The sequence below is a fragment of the Artibeus jamaicensis genome, unplaced genomic scaffold, assembly GCF_021234435.1.
Source record: "Artibeus jamaicensis isolate MK-2021 breed Jamaican fruit bat unplaced genomic scaffold, CSHL_Jam_final contig_1016, whole genome shotgun sequence".
NCBI classification, from domain to species: Eukaryota; Metazoa; Chordata; class Mammalia; order Chiroptera; family Phyllostomidae; genus Artibeus; species Artibeus jamaicensis.
In genome coordinates this window covers 6,857,751-6,880,932 of record NW_026521195.1, presented here as the reverse complement: position 1 = coordinate 6,880,932, position 23,182 = coordinate 6,857,751, and the positions used below count along the sequence as shown (strand labels likewise).

General features: G+C 46.5%; 1 protein-coding gene across 1 annotated transcript in view; it reads right to left on the bottom strand.

Moving 5' to 3' along the window:
* Positions 1–14,245: 14,245 nt before the first annotated feature.
* DPY19L1 (dpy-19 like C-mannosyltransferase 1) overlaps positions 14,246–23,182 on the bottom strand; it is a 69,075-nt gene continuing 60,138 nt past the window's right edge. Inside the window, exons 20-22 of the mRNA XM_053661689.1 lie at positions 22,905–23,004; positions 21,673–21,798; positions 14,246–16,912 (exon numbers count right to left, since the gene is read on the bottom strand). Coding sequence (XP_053517664.1) covers positions 16,756–16,912; positions 21,673–21,798; positions 22,905–23,004 — 383 coding nt within the window. The 3' untranslated portion in view covers positions 14,246–16,755. The remainder of the gene's footprint in view (positions 16,913–21,672; positions 21,799–22,904; positions 23,005–23,182) is intronic.

Below are 23,182 nucleotides of genomic sequence, written 5' to 3'. Positions count from 1 at the left end.
CTCTGGAGGGGCACTCAGCTGGCTGGCTGGTTCCGGGCCTGAGTCGCTCCCAGCAGGGGTAAGGCCAAGACACTGCCTGAAGCCCTCGGAGAGGTCTGAGGACTCAGGTGTTTCCAGGCTTTTCCTCTGCCTTATTGTCTCAGGCAGGTGGCACTTCCCCGCCAGCATCACTCACATCCCCTTCTCCCTGACCCACATGCCACTTCCTACCCTGCACAGTCTTTCAGGGCCTGAGGCCCCACCCCCCTTCTTGACTCTGCACCAAGCCGTGAGCCCTTCCTTACATCCTCCCCCCAACTCCTGGCTACGGACCACCTTGTGTCTGTGCCTGGCCAGTGGGTCAGCCACCATTTGGTGACATACACTCTCCAGATGCAGAGGTAGGAGCAGGAAACCAGCTAACAGATGGGATGATGACTGGAATCCAAGGGACACCCACCACCCCTGGGGTGGGGAGCAGACCAGGGTCCAGAAGCCTGCCCCAGGCCACACCAAGGCTCTGTCCAGGCCACGTCCCCTCCCTGGAGACATCTATCTCCCTTCCCCTCAGCACTCCAGCATCCTCCACACCTGACCCAGCCCACCTCTTCAACTGAGACAGCCCTGCAGTCCCTGAGGGGTCCGGGCCCAAGTCCGATGCACAGCAGGGAGTGGCAGGGCCTGCAGTGGGCTGGGCGCGCAGATGCCTTTGGAAGGAGAGTTAGCCCTTGGTTCCAGGCAATTGGTGTCACATGACAAATTTAGCAGACTCCCATCCATTTCAGACATTTCATGGGAAACTTTCCAGTTTTAAAACACTGCGAGATAGCTTTGGCCAGGTGGCTCAGTCAGTTGGGCCATCACCCCGGACACCAAAAGGTGGCATGGTTGACTCCTCGTCAGAGCACATGCCTAGGATGCAGGTTCAATCCTTGACTGGGGCACGTACAGGAGGCGGCTGATCAATGGTCCTCTCGCACATTGATGTTTCTCTCTCTAATCAGTATACAGATCCTCAGGTGAGGAAAACAAACAAACAGAAAACCAAACACTGTGCAATGTAAATCAGCTAATCGATCTGTAAGGCAGATTCAGGCCGGGCGCCCCTCGTGAGATCCTGGCTTAGAGGGCTTATGAAACGATCATTCTTGCCATGGCCTTTGAAGTGAGAGCACCTCTAGTGAGAAGTCTGGATACTTTTGTGAGACTCTGATGAGCCAGAGAAAGAAATTATGTATGATTCTCCTCTGGAGGAAAGTATATGTTGATTACAGTGGAGTTACTATCTTAATACCACTTTTCCTGCCTCAGCTGGCAGCTCACTAACTCTGTCAAGGCCTGAAGAAGGGGGGCGCAGTTTGAGGGGGCAGTCACTCCATATCTTCTTCTCCTTCTCCTGGCTGTCACAGCCAAGTCGTGCCCAAGTCCTAGATACTTCAGTAGCTAGGAGATCTGCCGCTTCCACATTCATTTCTGGCCACGCCGTCCTGCTGCAACTACGCCGATGCATCCGAACAGGTGCCCGTACTTCCCCCTGGGCAGGTCCTCCTGCAACGCTACCACCCAGGGCACACACCGTGCAAGACACTGTCACCTGCCTCACTCAGGACCAAAGACTGTCACTAGCAAGTCGAAGTCTGAGTTCCTTGGTGTGGGGACTATGTGCACGTGCCCGAACGTGGGGGCGACGTAAGCAGGAGCATCGAGCAGGGTCCACATAGTGAAGCGCCCTGAGGGCCCCGCTGAGGAGTTGGGCTGTCTTGGAGAACAACATCGAACTAGGGGAGGTTTGAAGCACAGAAGAACCTGCTCTAGATTTTGTAAATCTCAACACCCTGACTGTGTCCTTCACAGCACTATCCCGGTTTGTATTTCATTGACTGGCTGATTTCCTGCCCCCTACCCCATATCGCCCATGCAACTTCGCACTGAGAGAGGGAGGGAGCCGTGTGCTCTATTCCTCTGTGACCCTGCGAGGGTCTGGGACACCACAGGTGTTCAGTCAAAAGCTGGGCAGACAAGTCAGCAGATGGGGACGGCAGGAATGAATGGATGCGCAGAGCCAACACAGCGCTACCTTGGGGTCCCATCCACCCCACACCTGACAGGTCCTGCTTATGTCTGGGGTCCTCAGAAATACGCCGAGACAGAATGTGCATTGTGGTGGCGCATTGGCAATGCAGGATGCGGCAGCAGCGACCAGACATTAATAATGGGCATTTTCTTCCATGAAGTACAATGCAGAATAGCAACTAGTAAGTAATTAGAGGAGTGAGACCTTCCAAAGTGCACACACGCCGTAATAATTGAAAAATCTGCTCACTGTTCCTGGGAGCATAAATGCCAAGGTTTGGTATTCAACCTGGTCTATAAACATGAAAAATCAAGAAAATTAGCAACAGTCTTTATTCAAGTATACCTTTTTAAAAAAATCAAATCGATCAAGTTCTCTAACAATTTGGTCATACACTGAAATGTTATCAGGGATTTTCTTTGGGTAGTGAGGTATCCTCAGTTTTCTCAAATTTTCAGTAATAAGCATGCATTACTTTTTTTAAATCAGAAAAACAATAAAACCTTAAAAAATGGTTTAAGAAGGGAGTTGATTTATTGTGTTGTCTAAAGTCATATAATGAATAGTTTCCAAATTCTTCCAATACCATGTTTCTCCTTAGAGCGATACATTGTGAGAGTAGGTGGAAATCTTGCAAGCTCACCTCATCTAGCTCCTTCATCTTTCACAGGTATATTTTGTCTACATGGTGTTCCTCTCATGCTACCGGTGATTCTAGTAAAACTGTCAGTCATGGGGATGGGTGGGGTAGGAACGGTGTGTGGAGAGGCTGAAGAACATGACCCAAATTAGGCAATAAGAGAAATTCAAGTAATTTCCCTGGAAACAGCAATTAATCTGGCAGAGTCTCAGTGTTCACTGACTCTAGTGGCCGTTCAGATCACTTCCTCTGGGGAGAGAGTTAGGCTCTTTGTCTCTGCCCTCAAGGTGCGATGTGGGCTTGGAGTGCTCATTCGCACTTAAGGGACAGATGTGTCTGGCCCACCTCTTTGGACTTCCCAGAAAAGTATTAAGCCAATAAATTATCCTTTCTGATGAAGGTTTGAATTTTCTGTCACATACCTCAGAAAAAATTTTAATAAATAACCACCCATAACTAATAACACTTGTCCCTTTTATTAAGGTCTCTAAGTATGAGGACTCCAAAATACATCTGAGTCTTCTATTTTTATTTTTCTTATAGTAATAGTAAAACAACAACAAACCAAAACTGTTCCTTACATTCAACTAAACTTTCTACTATAATTTTAAGACTTCTGCTTCCACATGAGTCAGAGTAATAGAAAGAAAATTTATTCTCCTACTGAAATAACCAAAAGAAAAAAAATAAATAAAATGAAGATTTTCAAGTCACTGGATACTAGGCAAGATGACTAGTGAATGAGGTGAGCCCTATAATCGCCCCCGATCACAGCCTGGGGAGAATGCACAGTCTCTGCATAAGATGGGAAAGGCTAAAGCGAGTCCAGTGGACTCCCTGAACTGGAGAGACAGAGCCCAGAGTCTGGGGCGATGAAAGGAGCTAGAGGTTGCAAGACAGAACATCAAAGAGGGAAGAACCGCACAGACAGTGACCCATAGAAGTTCCTTCTCAGCCACTCAGCACAAAACTGATCAGCGTATGTGTTTAAGGAAACTGTCTAACGTTGGGGGGAAACTACCTGGAAGTATTAGAGAACGTGCCCCATGCTCACACAGGGCTGTGAATAGTGCCCGTTGCTACCAGCCAGCAGGAAAAAAAAAAAACAACCCGTGACCCGCTGGGTAGAACACACTGGAGAGCCATGCCTCAGCAGTAAGGAAGACTTGGGCCTAGACTGAGCAGGGCCATGAACCCATCTGAAAACTCATGAAGGCAAGACCCAAGAGGATCTGTTTCAAAGTAACAATTGCATCCCAGAACAAAGTTCAAGGATATTTATAGGAATATAAAAATAGTCAGAACCAAACAGGATAAAATTCACAATGTTTAGCATCTAACCAAAATGATCAGATGTGTATAAAAAAAAAAAAAAGCAAGAAAACATGACCCATAGTGAGAATAAGCCATCAACAGAAACCAACCCAGAACTGGCATAGATAGGAGAACAGGCAGAGAAAGACATTAAAGTGTTTATTATAATTACTCCAAAACGTTCAGATGTTTTGTAGAGACATGGAAAATATTTTTAAAAGACCCCAATGAAACTTCAGGGAATAAATCTGCCTGAGATGTACAATGTACTAGATGGCATCCATAGAAGATAATATATTTCAGAGGAAAAGACTGGTAAACTTGAAGGCCAAGCAACAGAAACTATCCAAAATTAAAGACTGAGAGTCAAATGGTTCCCTCCCTCCTGACCCCCAAAATGAACAGAGCATCAGTAAGCTGAAGAACAATTACAGGCAGCCTAATATTTATTAGCTAGAGGCTCCAAAGTGGACAACAGAGAGGTAAAGACAGAAAATATAGAGTATGTGAAGAAATAATGGCTGAAAATTCTCCAAATTTGATGGAATCTATAAGGCTGTGGATCAAAAAAAGCTCAGCAAAACCCAAGCACAAGAAACATGAACAAAATTGCACTAAGACACATCACAATCACATCGCTTAAAAGCAGTAACAAACGGCAAACCTTAAAAGCATCCAGAGAACACTGACATATTACATGCAGAGGAGCAAAGTTAAGAACTACAGCAGATTTCTCCTTGGAAATGTTGAAAGCAGGAAGACAATGGAGCAACATCTTTAAAGTGCTGAAAGAAAAAACTGTCAACCTATAGTTCTTCATGCAGTAAAATCATATTTCAAAACAAGGGCAAAATAAAGATATTTTCAGTCACACAAAAGCAGGAAGAATTGCCCTGGCTGGGTGGCTCTGTTGGTTGGAGCAACATCCCATACATCAAAACGATGCAGGTTCAATGCCCAGTCAGGACACATGCTCAGGTTGTGTGTTTGATTCCTGGTCAGAGCACATACAGGAGGCAACCGATCAATCTCAAGTCAGTACACGTATCCTCAGGTGTGTATTTAAAAAAAAAAAGGAAAGCTGGAAGGATTCATCACCAGCAAACCTGCACTGCAAGGAAATGCAGAAGGAAGCCCTTGAAGCAGAAGAGAAGTGACCGAGGATGCCCGATGGAAACAGTGAGCCACGCAAAGGGCACTGGAACTGGTAAAAAAAAAAAAAAGACATGAGCAAAAATCTAAGTTTTTTCCTTATTATTTAAATTTTAAGTCACTCTCCATTCACTTAGCCCTCCATGACCTCCAGCCCTGCGTATAATTAAAGGTCAGTTGAAGCGCCTTTCGCCCGCCTCTCCTTCTGAGCATCCTTATGGCTATTGATTTTTCTTTTCCTGGGACGCGCTCTCTGTACCTTTGGGACCTGTGCTGCTTGCTCCCTGTACACCACCTCCTTGAGCAGTGTGACTAAATGGTCCAGAACAAGTGTCATCAGTACCAATAGAAAGCTATAAATGGCTTCACTGCCACCCGCTCTGCTCAAGGGCTTCTGGTGCTTATGAAAAGTTGTGCATTATCTCTGTCCTGGAAAGTCACAGTGCTCATCAGCACGAAAGTTTCTCAGGAGGTCGTTACTAAAATATTCTGTTCTAAGTTCCTTATCCCTGTGTTTCCCCAACTTATTGACCACAGGATCCTTGGAACATAAGTTGACAATTTTTGATCCTATTCAATGTCCTCATTTTATAGACAACAAAACTGAAGTCCAAAGAAGCAATCTGCCCAAGACCCCACAGAATGTTAGCGTCAAGAGCAGAGAGGAATACCTAAGTCTTCTGGGAAAAGTCCGGTTTTCTTTCCTGAGCACACACCCAGACACCTTGGAATTCCTGAAACCGCCCTTAGGAATTTCCTGTCCTCTCAAACCCCATCTCACAGCCTGAAGCTTCGCCTTTTACTCACAAGGTTTTCCCCAGTGTAAAGCTCTACAACTCTGGGAACCGGTGGACACATGGACGTCTGGACAGGCACTGGATCTTCCAATTACACAGAGAGGCCTGTGCAGGGAGAGGGAAGCAGTTCGTTGAGAAGACACCATCTGAAGACAATGCCGCACGCTCAGAGGTGGCGACTCTCCTTGGAACTGGCAGCCACTCCCCTGTCATCACTCAGTCACTTTCCTGTTCCGTGCAGAAGGCAGCCCTGGCTCTGCCAGGAGAGACAGACGCGGTGCTAGGCAGAGCTCCCAGCCCGGCCTGGCCCACCCAGCCCAGCCCACGTTAGGCAAAGGCTGAGTGAAAGGGACAGGTGTGGCGGCAGACTATTTTGACAGGGGATTGATTTTCTCCCCACTCCCCTCAAAGGCCTTTTTTTTCTCCTTATGTGTGGATGAATTAGCCCTATTCACCATGAAAAGCAAAGAGGAACAGCAAGAAATTATGCCAAAGGGGAAGAGGAGACACACACACATACCCCCTCAGAGGTTGTCAGCATTAAAAATGGTGACTGATCAGGTCCACCCTGATTTGCTCACCCGGGTGGGGCCCAGTGATCACGGGAGGGGAGAGTGAGCTCAATGTTATTTTTGTAAAGCTGTCTGCTACTTAAGCTTGACAGAGAATTCACTGTAGAGCCCTGATCCTCTGGCTGGGAAAAATAAGCTAGCAGACATGTTTGATTAAGAACGGGAAGCCCTCTGGGCACAGATAACCTAGATAAGAAGGTTAGACAAGAATTAAAATCGGGGTCTCAGAGAGCTGTTAGCACCTCCATTCACTGCATTCACAATGGCCAAGATGTGAAATCACCCAAATGTCTGTCCACAAATGACTGGCTTTTTAAAATGTGATGTGCACACCTGTGTGGCAGGTGCTGTTCTGTGTGCCTGGGTTGTATCAGTGAACAAAACAGACCAATAAGTCATGCCTTCCTGGAGTTCATGCTCTACTGTGTCAGTTCTTGGAAATGCCCTACGTGCTGGAATAGAATGTATATTCTTCACCCTTTTGGTGCAGTTTTTCTACAGATGGCCATTGATTCAGGATTGTTTGTTCTATATGTGGCCATTAATTTAGGATTGCTTATCTCATTGCTCAAATCATATGCATCCTTACTGGGTTTTTTGCCTGTTTATTCTATGTTTCTACAAGAGGTATGTTAAGATGTCCTGCTGTGTTTGTGAATGTCTATTTTTCCATTTTAATTACCCCCCCGAGGAGGTATAGCCTTTTGAAAGACAAGAAAACGCGTTCTGAAATAAGCAACACGTTTTATCTCACCAAGTCTGTAAAGGGCCAGTCCAGACTTCCGCTCCAGTTCTCGATGGTGACAGTACTGACTGTGTGACCGCTGTCACCGCTTAGTCTGACACATTCACCCAGCACCAACACGCATCTCTCCTCATCCTTTGGGAATGTCCTCCTCCCAGACTTAAACCAGATTCTTAGATGAGTTCCCTGCTTCCTGGCCAGCGGTGCACCGTCCCAGGACCGGCCACCATAGTACCCCGGGCCGCACACGCAAACCAGGCCAATGGGAGTCCTTCCTCTGGACATGATGTCTGTCTGCCACGTTGCTTTCCAATAGTTATTCGGTTACTAGCCGTGTCTGAATGCAGCAAGGTACCTAGTCAGGATAGGAGGTTAAGGATTTTAAATATTTTATTTATTTTTAGAAAGGGGTGAGGGAGGGAGAAAACACTGATCAGTTGCCCCCTGCACGTGCCCTGACGAGGAACTGAACCGGCCACCCTTCACTCTGTGGGATGCCGCTCCCCCAGCTGAGCCACGCTGGTCAGGACAAGGTTAATCTTTGTTTTGCTGTTTATCAAGGGCATTCTTCTCTCCTGCATATTGATCTCCTCAGAAAATGTCCTGTACTTCCTTAGTATTTCATCACAGAAGCTGGCACACACCATTTTCCCTCTCTGTTTAAAAAAAACAATTGAGTGCCATTTTAAATTTACTTCATTGTTGAAGGAAGATGGGTTTATTCCTAAAAACATTAGACATTACTACGTGCTAGGAACTATGCTGGATGACGGCACTGTGGGTTTGGAGTGCAATGAAACATGGGCCCAGTCTGTGAGGACACCATGCAGAGGGAAAAGTCCTGTTAAGTGTGACTGTAGGGATTATAGGCGAATGGGCAGTGGGGGCAGTTCACTCAGCCAACGGGTAGGAAGTCAGGGAAGGCTTCGCAGAGGAGGCGATATTTTGAGTTGTATCTTGAAGTGAAATCTGATTAAGAAAGCATATTCCGAGGACTTCCGGCCAAGATGGAGGCATAGGTGAAAACACTGCCTCCTCACATAACCAAGTTTGAAGACAACAAAGTTTTAGCAACAAAAACGCAACCAAAACACAGAAAATTGAACTGTACAGAAGTTCGACAACAATGAACCATTCAGCCAGACTGGTAAGAAGGGTTGAGTCAGCAGCTGGCGGAGCGGGGTTGCACAGGAAAAAGCAGCCGGATCCACAGGTGCACAGGTGGCGGTTGGCGGATCCCAGGTGTGGGGTGGCAACAGGCGGACCCAGTGGGGGCACAAGACGGCTGGCTGACCTTTGTCACACATTCACACTCAGATAAACCAGGCAAAAAAATATGCAGTGAGACAAACTGTGCAAACCAGGGGCCCAGCACCAGGAATTAAAGCCTAAAAGCACCAATTGAAAAAACTTTCGAGGGTCGAGGTGCTGGGAGAGGCTCCCGGGCTCACAGAAAGTTCGTTGGAGAGACCCACAGGGTCCTGGAGGGTGCACAGGCCCACACACCTGGGAGCCGGCACCAGGAGGGCCCAAGTTGCTTGTGGGAGGCAGCAGAGGGGACGGAACAAGTGCCACTGCCCCTCTCTGACCCTGCCCCCACTACAGCGTCACAACCCAGGGACTGGGTCACCCCATCCTGGTGAACACCTAAGGCTCCTCCCCTCATACGTAACAGGCACAAATAGACCAAAACATTATGGCTCAAGAGAAACAGCTCAAAGCCCCAGAGCCAATACTTCTGAGTGTCCAGGAGATAGCCAACCTATCAGATGCACAGTTCAAAACAATGGTGATCAGGATGCTCACATAACTGGTTGATTTTAGTCACAAATTAGAGGAACATATGAAGGCTAAACTAATTGAAATGAAGGGAATTGCACAGGAAACCAATAGTGATGGGAAGGAAACTGGGACTCAAATCAATGGAGTGGACCAGAAGGAAGGAAGAAACAACCAAACAGAAAAGAATGAAGTAACAAGAATTCAAAAAAAAAAAAAAAATGAGAGGCTTAGGAACCTCCAGGACATCTTTAAATGTTCCAACATCCAAATTATAGGGGTACAATAAAGGGAAAAAGAAGAGCAACAAGTGGAAAACTTATTTGAACAAATAATAAAGGAGAACTTCCCCAATTTGGCAAAGGCAATAGACTTCCAGGAAGTCCAGGAAGCTCAGAGTCCCAAAGAAGTTGGACCCAAGGAGGAACACACCAAGGCACATCATAATTATATTAGCCAAGATTTAAATGAATCTTGGCTTCCAGAGAATCCTAGAAGCAGCAAAACATAAGGGGACAGTCACCTACAAAGAAGTTCCCATCAGACTGTCAGCTGATTTCTCAAAAGGACCTTCCAGGCAAGAAGGGGCTGGAAAGAAGTATTCCAAGTCATGAAATCCAAAGACCTACAACTAAGATTGCGCTATCCAGCAAAACTTTAATTTAGAATGGAAGGACAGATAAAGTACTTCTCAGATAAGATCAAATTCAAGGAGTTCATGATCACCAAGCCTTTATTATATGAAATGTTAAAGGGACTTATCTAAGAAAAAGAAGATAAAAAAGATGAACAGTGAAAGGACAGCAAACTCACAGTTATTAACAACCCAACCTAAACCAAAATCAAACTAAGAGGACAGCTAGATCAGGAGCAGAACCATAGAAATTAAGATCGCATGGAGGGTTAGCAACAGGGGAGTGGGAGGAGAAGGGGGGAGAAGGTACAGAGAACAAGTAGCATAGACAGTAGGTAGAAAATAGACTGGGGGAGGGCAAGAATAGTATGGGAAATATAGAATCCAAAGAACTTGTGACACATGTACATAAACTAAAGGGGGGGAATGGTGGGGGAGGGAGTGTGCAGGGTGGAGGGGAATGAAGGGGGTAAGTGGGACAACTGTAATGGCATAATCAATAAACTATATTTTAAAAAATAAAACGTAATAATAAAAAAGAAAGTATATTCCAGGAAAAAAGATAAAAACACATGCAAAAAGAAGAAACATGATTCTCTGCACCAATATGAAAAGTTCTACATCACTGCTAATTTTTTTTTTTCACTGCTATATTTTCATTTCTTCTTGACACTCTAATCAGGGTTTGCAAACACATGGCACCCACCCTGCCACCTGCCCCCAGCCCCATGGTAAACACCTCCGACTGAACATGGAATCTTTCTTTAGTCTACTCAGCACTAGGTTACATGATTAAGAGAAATAAAGTCAACACAGTTGGTCATTAGCAATAAGAGAGTATGTGCACCTAGGAGACATTTGCTCATATTTCTAATTTGATCGGGTGGACACATGGAAAGTGTGGACATCCAGAAGTGAGGCAGAGAAGCCAGGGCCTAAAATGTCACCTGGGCAATTTTTAAAATTCCAAACCTTAAACCACAACCAAGACTGATTAAATCCCAAATTCTGAGGATGGGGAAAAGGCTTTCATATTTCCCAAACTCCCCAAGTAACTTCCAACGTGCAGACAAGTTTGAGAATGATGGTGACTTCATCACAGACTTGGGGGGGCTGGAAGGGCTACGAAATCGCTCTGCCTGGGAAGGGGGTGTGCAAGGGCAAGGGGGGGGGGCTCTGCCTCTGGGCTGTCTCAGAAAGCAGGAACCCAGGGTGCAGGCTTGAGCTGGGCGCCCTCACCCAGCGGGCAGGGCCAGGGCCGTGAGCAGGGTCAGAAAGCGGAGTGGAAGTTCAGGCCCTCAGGCCACCTTTTTTACAAAATCAGTTTGGATGGCCTGATGCCAAGTCTACTTAGAAATGGTTATTTTCATTTTTAGTTTTTAAAGAAATGGCTAAGTACTAAAGCTTTAAGGGCAAGCAGTGTAACAACTCAATGATCTTAATTTTGCTACCTTCTACCTTCTTTCTAGATATTAAATTTGCATATATAAAAAAACTCAGGTACTTCAGTATCAAGGAAATTGTATTACACCGAATTGAAAAGAACACGCCTGCTGAAACAGGATACTCAGCAGCACTGCCACGGATCCGTGCAAGTATTTTGACATGATGCTTATTTACTTAGAATTTGAGGTCAGAGTTCACTGAGCACAGAAAATATTACTTTGAAAACAGAGCCAATATCAATACTATGCTAATATTTTTGCAAAAGCAATTCCACCTTTTAATTCTACCACAATGACTCGAAATTGTAAGAGAAAGTCTACAACTCTTCTATTCATTCAGAATTTTAAGGTTTCTCTCACAGAAGAACAAAAGAGTTTTCAAAACCTTTCTGTATCTCAATGTCCTTTTCAACTGCAAATGTAAAAATGCATTTGTATTTTATTGATACAGCCTGTGAAATAAAAGCCAGTGTAAGAATGTGATGACATTTAAAGCAACTCTGCTTTGCTTTTATTTTTTTCTGCATAAGGAACAATTGCACTGATTTAAACGAGAAAACTCCTAGTTGAGGGCAGGAAAGAGGGCAGCAGGACTTGGGGTGGGAACTTGTGACCCCAATCTGACTCTCACCTGCTCTCAAGCAGGGAGAAGAAGAAGTGTTGCTGGGACCAAACAGAAGCAGTGAAGTGGAAAGTGTTTTAAAATCCATACATATCACTCATTTATCTACTTTATTCTAGACAAAGCAAGTTTACAAAAGGAAGTCCGATTCCGAAGGGTTTCACTTTTTCCTCTCTCTAAATTGAAAATAACAGGTCCAAGCCCAGTTTAGCTTAAAGTATTTATGACCTGTAACTCGCCTATTCAACATATACAATGCAGATCAACTGTATTGGTGCTCTGTTTAAAAATTACTGTACCTTGCCCTGGCTGGTGTAGCTCAGTGGATTGAGCACAGGCCTGCGAAACCACACGATCAAGGTTCGATTCCCAGTCAGGGCACATGCCTGGGTTGCAGGCCAGTTCCCAGCAGGGGACTCACAGAGGCAACCATACATTGATATTTCTCTCCTTCCCTTCCTCTCTATAAATAAATAAATAAAATCTTTTTAAAAATTACCATATCTGGTCATCTGTCCTTGACCAGTGCAGTGCAATTGGTTGGGTGTTGTCCTGCAAAGCGAAAGGTTGTCAGTTCGATTCCCGGTCAGGGCACGTGCCCAGGTGGGTTCAGTTCCCAGTCAGGGCATGTTCGAGAGGTTTCTCTCTCACATCAATGTTTCTCTCCCTCCTTTCCCCTGTCTCTAAAAATAAATAAAATCTTTTAAAAAATTACCCTGTCTACTCTTTGTTCCTTGTAAGCCCCATTGAAGCAATGCCCCTAAGAAACAAGAAGGGTCCCCACAGAATTCAGTTCCCACTACAAGGACCCTCTAGCCTGTCCTAATGAGACAAATGCTGTGGGGAATGGGGCGTCTCCTAGAGGCCAGTCTCCCAGAATCTTATTAAAATGTGGTTCTTGAATATGGTCCCTGGAGGAACAGTATTATCGGCATTACCTAGAATGGGCTACAAGTGCAGATCCCGGGGCCACACCTGTCTGAGTCCATCAGGCCACTGTAACGTGCCACAACAGACCCGTTCCTCCCAGTTCTGGGGGCCAGAGACCCGAGATCTCGGTGCCGGTGGGCTCGGTGTCCAGTGAGAGCCACTTCCTGGTTCACAGACGGCACCTTGTAGCTGCAACCGCACCCCGTGGAAGGAGTGTTACGGGAAGAAACTCACGCTGAGGAGATAGCAGAAAACACGAGAAGTTTATTACGTGCCCGGGCCCAGAGGAGTCAGTCTCCAACTTCTGAGCCCCGAACAAAGGATTCTTGGGGTGTATATAGTCTACCGGGTCTTCATGTCTACGTAGCAAAGTGGGATACAGGAGCAGAATTCAGAAGTTAGTTCTACCTATAGGGCTCCCTATACCTATGTGGCAGAAGCAGAGTACAAAGGCTAAATGCAAAAATTAGTTCTGACTGCAGGGGGGGCGGGGCCCCGCGCTAATCTTAGCCCTTGTGAACATCCTGCTGTTTGCTTTCCCAAACGGGCTGGCCCTATTGCTCTTCCCAGGGTGCTTGGAGTTTGGGTAAACAAAGGTTCTTCAAAGCTTCCTGCATCAAGAGCAGGGAGCTTCCTCACCCCTTTTTTCCTAAAGGCACTAATCCCTTTCTTAGGGGCTCCGCCCTCTAACCTCATCACCTCCCAAAAGGCCGCCACCTCCCAGTGCAATCACAGCAGGGTGAGGATTGCAACCTCTGAATCCTGGAGAGATGGGCTCTAGCTCACCTCGGGTAGCTGGGGATCAGCACCCCCACGTAGGGCGGCCATCTGTGTCCCAGCCAGCTGGACGGTGACTCTGACACACGCTCGGTTGGAGAGTCACCGCACCAATGATACTGCACCCCCGAAGGTGGCAGAGGGAGGTGCCGCCATGTGAAGAAATTAATTATACCAGCAGGAAACTAACCTTTCCTCCGGGGAGACAGAAAAATAAAGCTGATGCTTGTATCGAGCAAAAACGTGGAGCTGACCTGGCTGGTGTAGCTCAGTGGATTGAGCATGGGCCTGCGACCCATGCGATCGCAGTTCGATTCCCAGTCAGGGCACATGCCTGGGTTGCAGGCCAGTTCCCAGTGGGGGACACATGAGAGGCAACCACACAGTGATGTTTCTCTCCCTCTCTTTCTCCTTCCCTTCCCCTCTCTCTGAAAATAAATAAAAAAAACAAAAACCAAAAATGTGGAGCTAAGATTTAAGAAACATCATGAGACCAAACTGTGGTTTAATGTCTGAGAAAAAGCTCTCAGCAATTCCAAAATAATTGCCAAATGTCCCTTGATGCAAACGATAAAGTCATGTGAGTGAGTAATGCCATAAATGTAAGAAGAGTGTGGGTAACCCCAGTACCCGCCCCACCCCCACCAACGAAGAGGACCAGGTGGCTTCTTGGGCCCCAAGCGGTGCCCCGCCACACACCAGTCCGTGGTTATCTGACCATATGAGGAGTCTGAACGCGTTCATGGTCAAGGTGGGAATGAAAATAACAATAAAAAACCCACTCCGTATTTTCATGATCTTTTTTATTTACATAGATAGTACATGTAAACAACTGGCATAAAATTCATAAAAATACAATATTCCTATGTAATATCCCTTTATTCCTGATACGCCCTCACATTTTCTCCTCAATGTCGTGGCCTTACTTCAACTCTACACGTTTTCTGCGACAGGCTTTGGAGGCTGGCTGTTTTGTAGAGACACTGCCCCAGCTTTGTTTTTTCTCGTCACAGCAATAGCGATTTTCATCGCCTCCTGGCCCGCCGCCACCTTCCTCACACTAAAGCAAAAATATTTCCCAATGCTAAAAATAAGCAAAATACTGACCTTTAATACTGTTTTATCATGAGTATCAAACCTACTTCTACACTTTGTTGCCGTAAAAGAGATTCGTGAGTGACAGCACTGGCGGCTCCCAGGAGGGACCAGGACGGAGCCTGGTGCTGAGCGGCACCTGTTCTATGATGTCTGGCCTGGCGCCGCACCAGAGCTGGCTGGGGGGCTGCATTAGTAAATATGGTCACAAGTGGTCTTCAGACACAAAATCAGCTCGACAGGTTCTACCCTTTCCAGCACAGGAAACCGTTCTAATAGTTTTTCAAAGTTTTTCCTGTACTGAATTCTAACCTTCACACGTGAACTCTACTAGGAAGGGAATTACCAGTGGGCAGGAAGAACAGAGCACAACTTTGGAAGTGCCATCTAAAAACAGTAGCTGCTGCACAGACACCGGAGCCACACCTGGGTGAGAACTAGCTGCAGACAGAGCCCAGCACGTCCCCTCCTTCCGCCCACGAGGCCGGTCTCCAGGGCCTCAGGTGCCCTCTTCCCACTTTTCTGGATTGCTGCATCACGGCTCAAATGCCACTCCTAATCCACAGCTCCTGGCTACTTCCCTGTTTTCTGCAAGTGGCAAAAACCCAAGAAATAAGTCACCCAGCAAACGAGAAGGGGGGGATGGCATGGCACCCGAGGACACTGAAGAGAATTTGGGAGCTGGCTGGCGGGCGGGGCAGGGCAGGGACCTGCCCACCCTGGGCTGGAGCTGCCCCCCGGGGCAGACCCGTCCAGTGCTCTGGTAGAGGCAGGAGCCAGGCCTGAGGACTGGGTGTCCAGGACAATCTGCTGGGAGGGGGGCCTGCCTGTGGCGCCTCACGAGAACACCGTGTAATTGAATGGGTGGTCCACCCGAGGCAGGGTTTGCTTGGAAGAATTTAAAACCCCAAAACCATTTCTCAGAGATATAAGGGATTCGCTGTTTTTTAAAAATCTCATTTCACACAAATTAACTTCTAAAAAAACAAAAATTCATGCTAGGAATTCAAAGCAGGTTCAGAAGTTTTTCCAAATAAAAATAAATAGGAAAAGAACAAAGAAGAAGGCTGAATATATTCATCCTCATACTGCAATGGTTTTTAGAACCAAAACTCTAAGGCTTAAGGCTTTGTCTTGTTAAAGACAGGCAATTTAAAAAGAAAAATATAAAAACTCTACTCACTTATCATTGTTCACTTACTTTCTGACAGAAAAATTAGTTATGTTTTATTGTATCTTAATAGTAAGAGAAAAATTACCACGCACTACAGTCTATTGTTCCACAGTACAGTATGTCTACAGAAATATATGTTAGTTTCTGGATGCACTGCATTTGAGGTTGTTCAAAATAGTTTTTCTTAAAACTATAATTAAACATGAAAAGTTTTAAAAGTGGTTTAAAGGTATTAAAATATACACTTTTGAATAATACTAAGAATGAGAAAATACACAATTGCCATTAATATTTTTTAACCAAGAAAAAGTACTTGATACAAGAAACTAGATGAGTAAATACCACTTATTGGACAAAGATGTTGGGAGAGGGAGGGGCAGAGAGGAGAGAGATGTCTCGCTAACACCACAGCGCTGGTCCTACAGGAGCTCCACCCGACCTCTAGGCCAAGAGTCGGGGTGGATGACGAGCATGTTCTGTCATTAACAAGAACAACAGAGAACAAAAAGAACACAGAGGGAAATAAACAGAAGATTCCACAGAGCACACACCCTTGCCGGCCCCACCTGCTCCCGACGACAGGGCCCAATGTGACCGAGGAGCCCATAGTAATCAGCAGAATGCCCCACAGACAAGAGCGGGGGCAAAAGCAGGGGCGTTAACAGCCCACACACTGTAAAATTAGCCCCTTCCCACTTCAGAATCGACCGCGCCTTCACGTCATCCTCTCACAGCCCATTGTGTTTGGGAGGCAGATAGCTTTGCTCCTTTTAGCACAAATACTTAAGTCAAATACAAGCATATACTCATTTGCATAGCAAATTTTAAGGGGTGCATTGAAATAGTACCCGACTGATAACGGTATACATATTTTTACAATCAGAATGACATTCAAATTGACCAAGTAAAACATTTTCGACTTGAAAACAGTCACCTATAAAAGTTTTGGGGATCCGATTTAAAAACAAGGCATGAGTTGTTAGCAGAACATCACAACCACCACCGCTGTCCTCTCCGGGGCAGGAGTCATTCTTCTATGACCTCCAGGACTTTGTAAACACTGTTCTGGAACACCGTGGTGAAGTGAGGCTCGGACTCCTTCACCAGGAGGTTGCACAGGGGAGGCTTGCCGGCGTTCGCGGGGTCTTCCACGTCCCAGATCTCAGGCATGCTGCAGCCGGGCCTGAGGGGGGCATGCTGGGTCAGGGCGCGCCACGGCGGACAGGGCAGAGGGTGTGCCTTCCGTTCCCACCCTCCTGTCCTTTTCTTCTACCTAGCTTAAAAAAATCTCATCAAATTGTTCATGTTTGTGTAAGCTGCCACTAAGTCCTCCTCAGAACAAGGTGAACACAGTACAGGTAACTCTAAAGAAAAGACCTACGAACTACAGATGATGTGGTTAAATTCTGCCTCAGCTCCCTGCCCAAACCGTGAGTGTGCAGAGCTCACTCCCTTGCTCCCCAGAGCTGTGACTCGGGGAAACTCCCACTTCGCAGCCGTGCTATGTGGGTTAAGAAGGGAGGCTATTCCTAGCATCAGGCTCAGCACAGAGTAAGAGGTCATATATTACATTAATTTGAAACATTGTAATAGGCAAATACGCTTAGTTCCCGTTTATGCAACTTCCCGTTACCTGTGTTCCAGAATGAGTCAACTTCAAGAAAATCCTGTAGTGTTAGACTCTCATCTTAACCAAACACGTAATTAAATCATGAAAGCAATATATTTGTTTAAAGAATAGTAGAAGTAAAATTTGTATTGTGTGATATTTATCCCAATAAGTTCTTCAAGATAACTGACATTTATTTTAAATCTAGAACTGTTGCTTTGGCTGGGGTTCACAATTTCTTTTCCTTCTTTCTTTCTTTTAATAGATTGAGGATTTGTATGTTACACTTCAAAATGTCAGTCTTTTTTTTAGAGCTTATGATTTTTTTATGTCTTCTTTAAAGAATTCTTCCCTATCATAATATTGTGAAAATATGCATGTACATTCTCCTGTGAAAGTTTCAGAATTCTGTTTCTCACATTTATAGGTATTCCTCATACAGAATTAAATTTTTCTGTGTGGTATAAGGTAAAGATTTAATTCTCATTTTTTTCCAGATATCGCAGATAGCTTAAAGTAGCTCTTAGTCCAATTGTTATTTATCAAATCCATTCTTACACTCACTAATCAGTGACACATTATTTTCAAGTCCATTTTGCCTAATTATCTATGACCACTAAGTGTAATAATTGATTCAAGTGAGAAGAAAAACTGGATGCAAAAAGTACCTGGTGAAAGGCTGTTGAGAAAGTGTATAAACCAGTTTATCTCAGTTTTACTCTACAGGTTTCTTATTAATTATAAAGGAAACCCCTCTCCTTAACTGGAGAGCAGGGAACACAGTCAGCACTCCCGTCAAGCACTGGACCCCAGCACCGCCAAGGCCACACCAGAGCGGCGCGCCCCCACTGCAGTGCCGCAATGGCCGGTGCGCCCGCCTTCTCCCCACACCTGCCACCCTGCATGCAGTCATGAGGAATGAGTCAGGTGAGTCCACCGCAGCGACGTTCTTACAAGACCACTGGCCTGGACTCTCCCAGATGTCAACAGAAACAGAAAAGTACAAGGAACAATTACAGACCACTGACAACTACTTACATTCTGCCATAGCTATGTCACTCTCTTTGTAAGAGTTTCCACCAGCCCCTCTTGTCCCCAGTGGCAGCCCCCTGCCCTGCCCCCCCCACCAGGAGGCAGCACTAGGACATCACCTTGAATGGAAAGGTAAAAAAGTGTCCAAAAAGACCCATCAAAACAAAACCCTGAACCGCCCCGCCCCCTGCAGCACCGTTCTCAGAGGGGACTTCTGCTAAGTGCCCAGCACACACCTGCTCGGCCTTTGCTGTCTGCGTTCACATGCGCGCACAAACACAGGCACAGACTTTTACATCTACACAGATGCTCCCGGCTGCTCTGACAAAAATGGTATAATCCTGGGACTCCGCACTAGCCAATGAAATGCGGCCATTTTCCGTCTCATTCCTTAAAGACCTACTTTCTTCTTTTTAACTGTTGCTAGTACTCCTATACACTGTATGACAGTATTTAACCACTCTTCTATGGATGAATATTTTAATTGTTCCCTATTTACTGCAATAAAGCAACACTTACACAAACATCTCTGGGCCTTTCTGCAAGCTAAGTTCTAGAAGCGGAACCATCACTACAAGGGGCCATGCACTTCTCACACTGCTTGCATCAAACTGTCTCCCCAAACGGTTTTCCCGTGCAGGGTGCTCGGTGCATACTTTCGCGCACCCTGGCAGACACGGAGCACACACCATGACAGGACGGGGCTCAGGTTGCCTACCTTCTAATTTTCTCCTGCATCCCAAGGCCACACTGTCACCGCGTTGCCAGCCAGCGGCAGCGGAGCACAAAATACACAGGAAGCAGCAAACCACCCAGCTCCCACGTTCCGCTGCTCCGCCTGCCTAAGTGCAACCTTCCTCATCCTGATCAGAATTCCCGAAGTTTCCGCAAGCCAGCCAGCTACATCTTCACATGGCATTAGTGAAAACCTGAATAATTTCTTCTGAATTCATGCACTTTAATTTCATGTCAACTCTATTACAGGGATTCATAAGAAAGCAGAGACCTGAGAATAAAGGAACAGTTAATTCAAAGCTCATCCACAGCTTGCGTTTGAGTGTACTTTCATGCGTGTATTTAAACACAGGGTGTCAAGTATTTAAGGAATAATCATGCCACACAATCAAGCCACTTGTAAATGAGACCACAGAAGCAGGTCTCACCGAAGTGCCAGGCACGGCTGAACCCGTGCCAGGGCAGCGATGCTGACCCTTCCCTTTCTTCTCCTGTGTGAGGTCCTCACTCGATCCCCTGTTCTGACGTAGCCTCCTGTCTCAGTGGCACTCGGGTGTCTCAGGCTGGCACAACTGAACTGTGGGTGAGGGCCAGGGTGGTGGGGGGGGAGTCTGTGAGAAACTCAGCTCCCCCCACTGCAAAGGCAGGCGCTGAGTACTGGTCTTCCTCCCCGTCCTGCTCTACGAGCTCCCCACCCGCTTCCCCCACCAATAGAGGGCGAAGTGTGTGCTGTTTCAAGGACTAAGCATAGACCCCCTGTCTGAGGTTTCCAAGACTTGTCATCAGTCTGGCTTAAATCTTGTAGTAGACAGTGTTGTACTGACCAAGGGGGTAACAGGTTAGAGAAAGTCCCTTCCTTCGCTCCCTCCCTCCCCACTCCTGCTGCAACCAACAGGACAAGGGCAAACCAAGGTCCTGATCGGAAATCCAGCACTCCCCTCCCCCAGCTCAAACTTGAGGCCGGCAGTGAGCTCTCAGTGGGTGCACTCTGAAGCCAGCTAACTCACGACTGACTTTGTCCAGGGTGCCTATGACCTGCCGCACTTCCTGCAGTTGCTTTTCATCCCTCCCGGGTGCAGAAAGCACTCTGCTGTCCAAACAGAAAACCACGACTTCAGCCAATCCTGGGCTCTCCCTCTGCATCTCAGAACATAAACCCTCAGCCTCTGTGATTCCCACAGATTCAGAACACTATGCAAGGGTCCAGGGGAAAAGTGAAGAATCTTGAACAAAGGCTCGTCATTAGCTTGGGGGAAAGGTCATGAAACACGACATTTTTGCTCCAGCAACTGACAGGTATCTCTGGCTGGCAGAGCCGCAGTGCAGAGAGGGCCAGGCAGGCGGCCAGGCAGTGCCCAGTGCGTGGGAATCGAGCGCTTCTGACGGCAGGCGTCAGCCCGCTGCTCAACGTCCTCAGAAAATTACCATGGGAGAAGCTTGCGGCTGTTGTGTCCTAAGTTCCCATGACCAAGTTAACTGAAGGTGAACGTATGGATTTCGTGTACGTTCTTACGTTCAGAAGGACTTAGGGCATTTTCTGAACTGTGACTCTAAGAGCAATAATATTTTCTATAGATCCTGGTTCAGTTCAAGTCACTTGCGACATTCACAGAAAACCACTCAACAATCCACAAATGTCTCAGTTTCCTCGTGGGCAATGCTGGCAGACAAACTATCGCAGAACTATTTTTACTCCCGAGTGAACATTTAATTATTCTGTCTTAGCACCGTTGTGTAAGACTGAAATGTGTGGTGAGTAAGTATGATTAAGAACAGATACGGCAACCTCCTGAAGGCTTCTTTTTAATGAGGAGTGAGAAGTAATAAAATAACAGCACTCCATAAAACACCCTTGACTTCTGGTGAAACTGTGTGCGTCTGTGTCCCCTGGAGTAGGTGTCACCTTGTCACCCAGTGCACCACAGCAGTCAACTGAGGGACTCGCGCTGGCTTTGAAACGCTCGCTAACTCTGGCTGCTCCTCTCTGCCTACTGAACGCCTCTGTGAAAAGAGACGTTTTTAAAACTAAACCCAAGAGCACACAGGTCTGCGAAAAATTTCTCCCCACCCAAGTAAGAGGTGAAACAGCAAGAGAGAGGCTGCAGTCCAGCTGCGTCTGTCCACCAGGGGATGCGCCAGGGGACATGGCGCAGGGCTGGGGGCGAAGGAGGCCAGGCCCTCAGCGCCCCACTTACGCTGCTGCCACGAGACTCTCCACTGTTTAGTCTCAGACTCCACATACACGGCTTTTGAAAGAAAGTACACTGAACTTGAATGTAATAGATTTAAAAAACAGGTGAATGGGATTAATTCAGGAAACTACCTGTTGGTGCCTATATAATACCTTTAAGAAAAGTGTACACATGCAAATCATTATAAAGAGATATTTATAATGACTACAAAAGAAAACTCCAAGTTGAATAATCACCTTCAAGTTTGTTCCCACCGTGCTTTGCTAAACGCGGTCTATGCCTGGCGCGTACAGCCTCACAGCGGAGCCGATGGAGTAGCTCCGCGCCCCCACCTCCCCGGCCAACCGCGAGCCCCCAAGCCAGGAGACTACTCACTTGGACCTGCGCACGCACCAGGACTCCTCCAGGATGTAGTAGTTCACCTGCAACTTCACCAGCTCCCGCTTCACTTCCTCAGCTGCCTTCCGGCTGTACATTGAGTACACGATTTTCGTTCTGGCTCTTCAAAGGGAAATAATTGGGGAGAAGGCCATCGAGGTTAAGAGGCTGCAACCATCCAGTTCGGTGGCAGCTCTGAATGGGGCCAGGAGACAGACAACGTTGAAAAACTTCCATGGCTGGGACACACTTCAGGGGAGTCCTCCAGGCACCAGGGAGGGAGGCCGCGGGAAAGGGCAGAAGTGGACCCCAAGTCCCGGGAGGAGGGGCTGCCACACTTAGGCTTCCTGACTGTCTGCTTGCTTTTGTTCTAAATTCTTTATCGACCACTCTGTCACAGATAAGAGCCGGGTTCCCTGTGTGTGGACGGGAAAGAGCTGCACAAACAGGACCACGGACGTCTTAAAAGCCACAAGGGCCCCAACTTTCACACCAAGAACAACCAGCATTCGATGGTGCACCACTTTATTCTGGGCTTTTTAAAAGCTAAATTCACTCAAAATAATTGCTCTGGAAATTACCTTTCCAGAATTCTTTTACTGAAAAACTTTTTACTTATAAATAGTTATGTCCCGCTGTTAGTCAAAAGAACATATTAATAGGATTTACCTTTTCAGGAAATTAATAATCTGATCTACCTTACAAACTGCACAAAAATGAAATCTATTTCAAAGAGAATATACTTTATGTGTTCATGAAAAAATAGTAAAAAACAAAAAAGACCAAAACCAAAAAAACCAAAAACAAGCCCATCATTCTAACAGGTTATACTGGTGAAAACCAGAATAAAACCCTCTTTGAATGGGACTGCATTTCAACTGACTCCTGAGAATTCATGGAAAATGGCCCATGAGAAAACCTTAATAGAAATGACAGGCTAATGAACCTTTAGGGGAACCTGACGATGACTGAGAAGCCTCTCGCTTTGAGGCCTTGCCGACCTGCTGAAGACTGACCTGCTGGGACGCCTTCGGCTGCCTGGTAGACCAGATGACCCAAAGGCGGTAGCTGTGTGTCGCACCCCCCACCCCGAAGCTGTAGCACTTTTGGACCTGACTTGGCATTTTCTCAGTGTTCCTCCCCCAGCTCCACAAATCCCAGCTCACCACCATTTCCTTTTTTAAACCCTTCTTGGCATCTGCTGAACAACGTGAGAACTCTGTACTAACCTCAAACCGGCATCTTCATAATGTGGGTGATTCACAACGGGCCGAAGTGCGGACAGTTTCACACTCGCCATGGTGGGCATGGCCCCCGCAAACACTGCGTCTGCGAAGCAGGAAGCAAGTTTTCAGCGAGACCCAGGAGGAAGTCCGGGGCTGGCACAGTAGGTAGCAGGCAACTCCCAAGCCCCGGTGAGCGGTTTCTTTGGAAGACAGTCTCATCTCACCACTGAGATTGTGTGTGTGTTTTTAACATCTTGGATATCTTTCCTGATTCTAGGAAA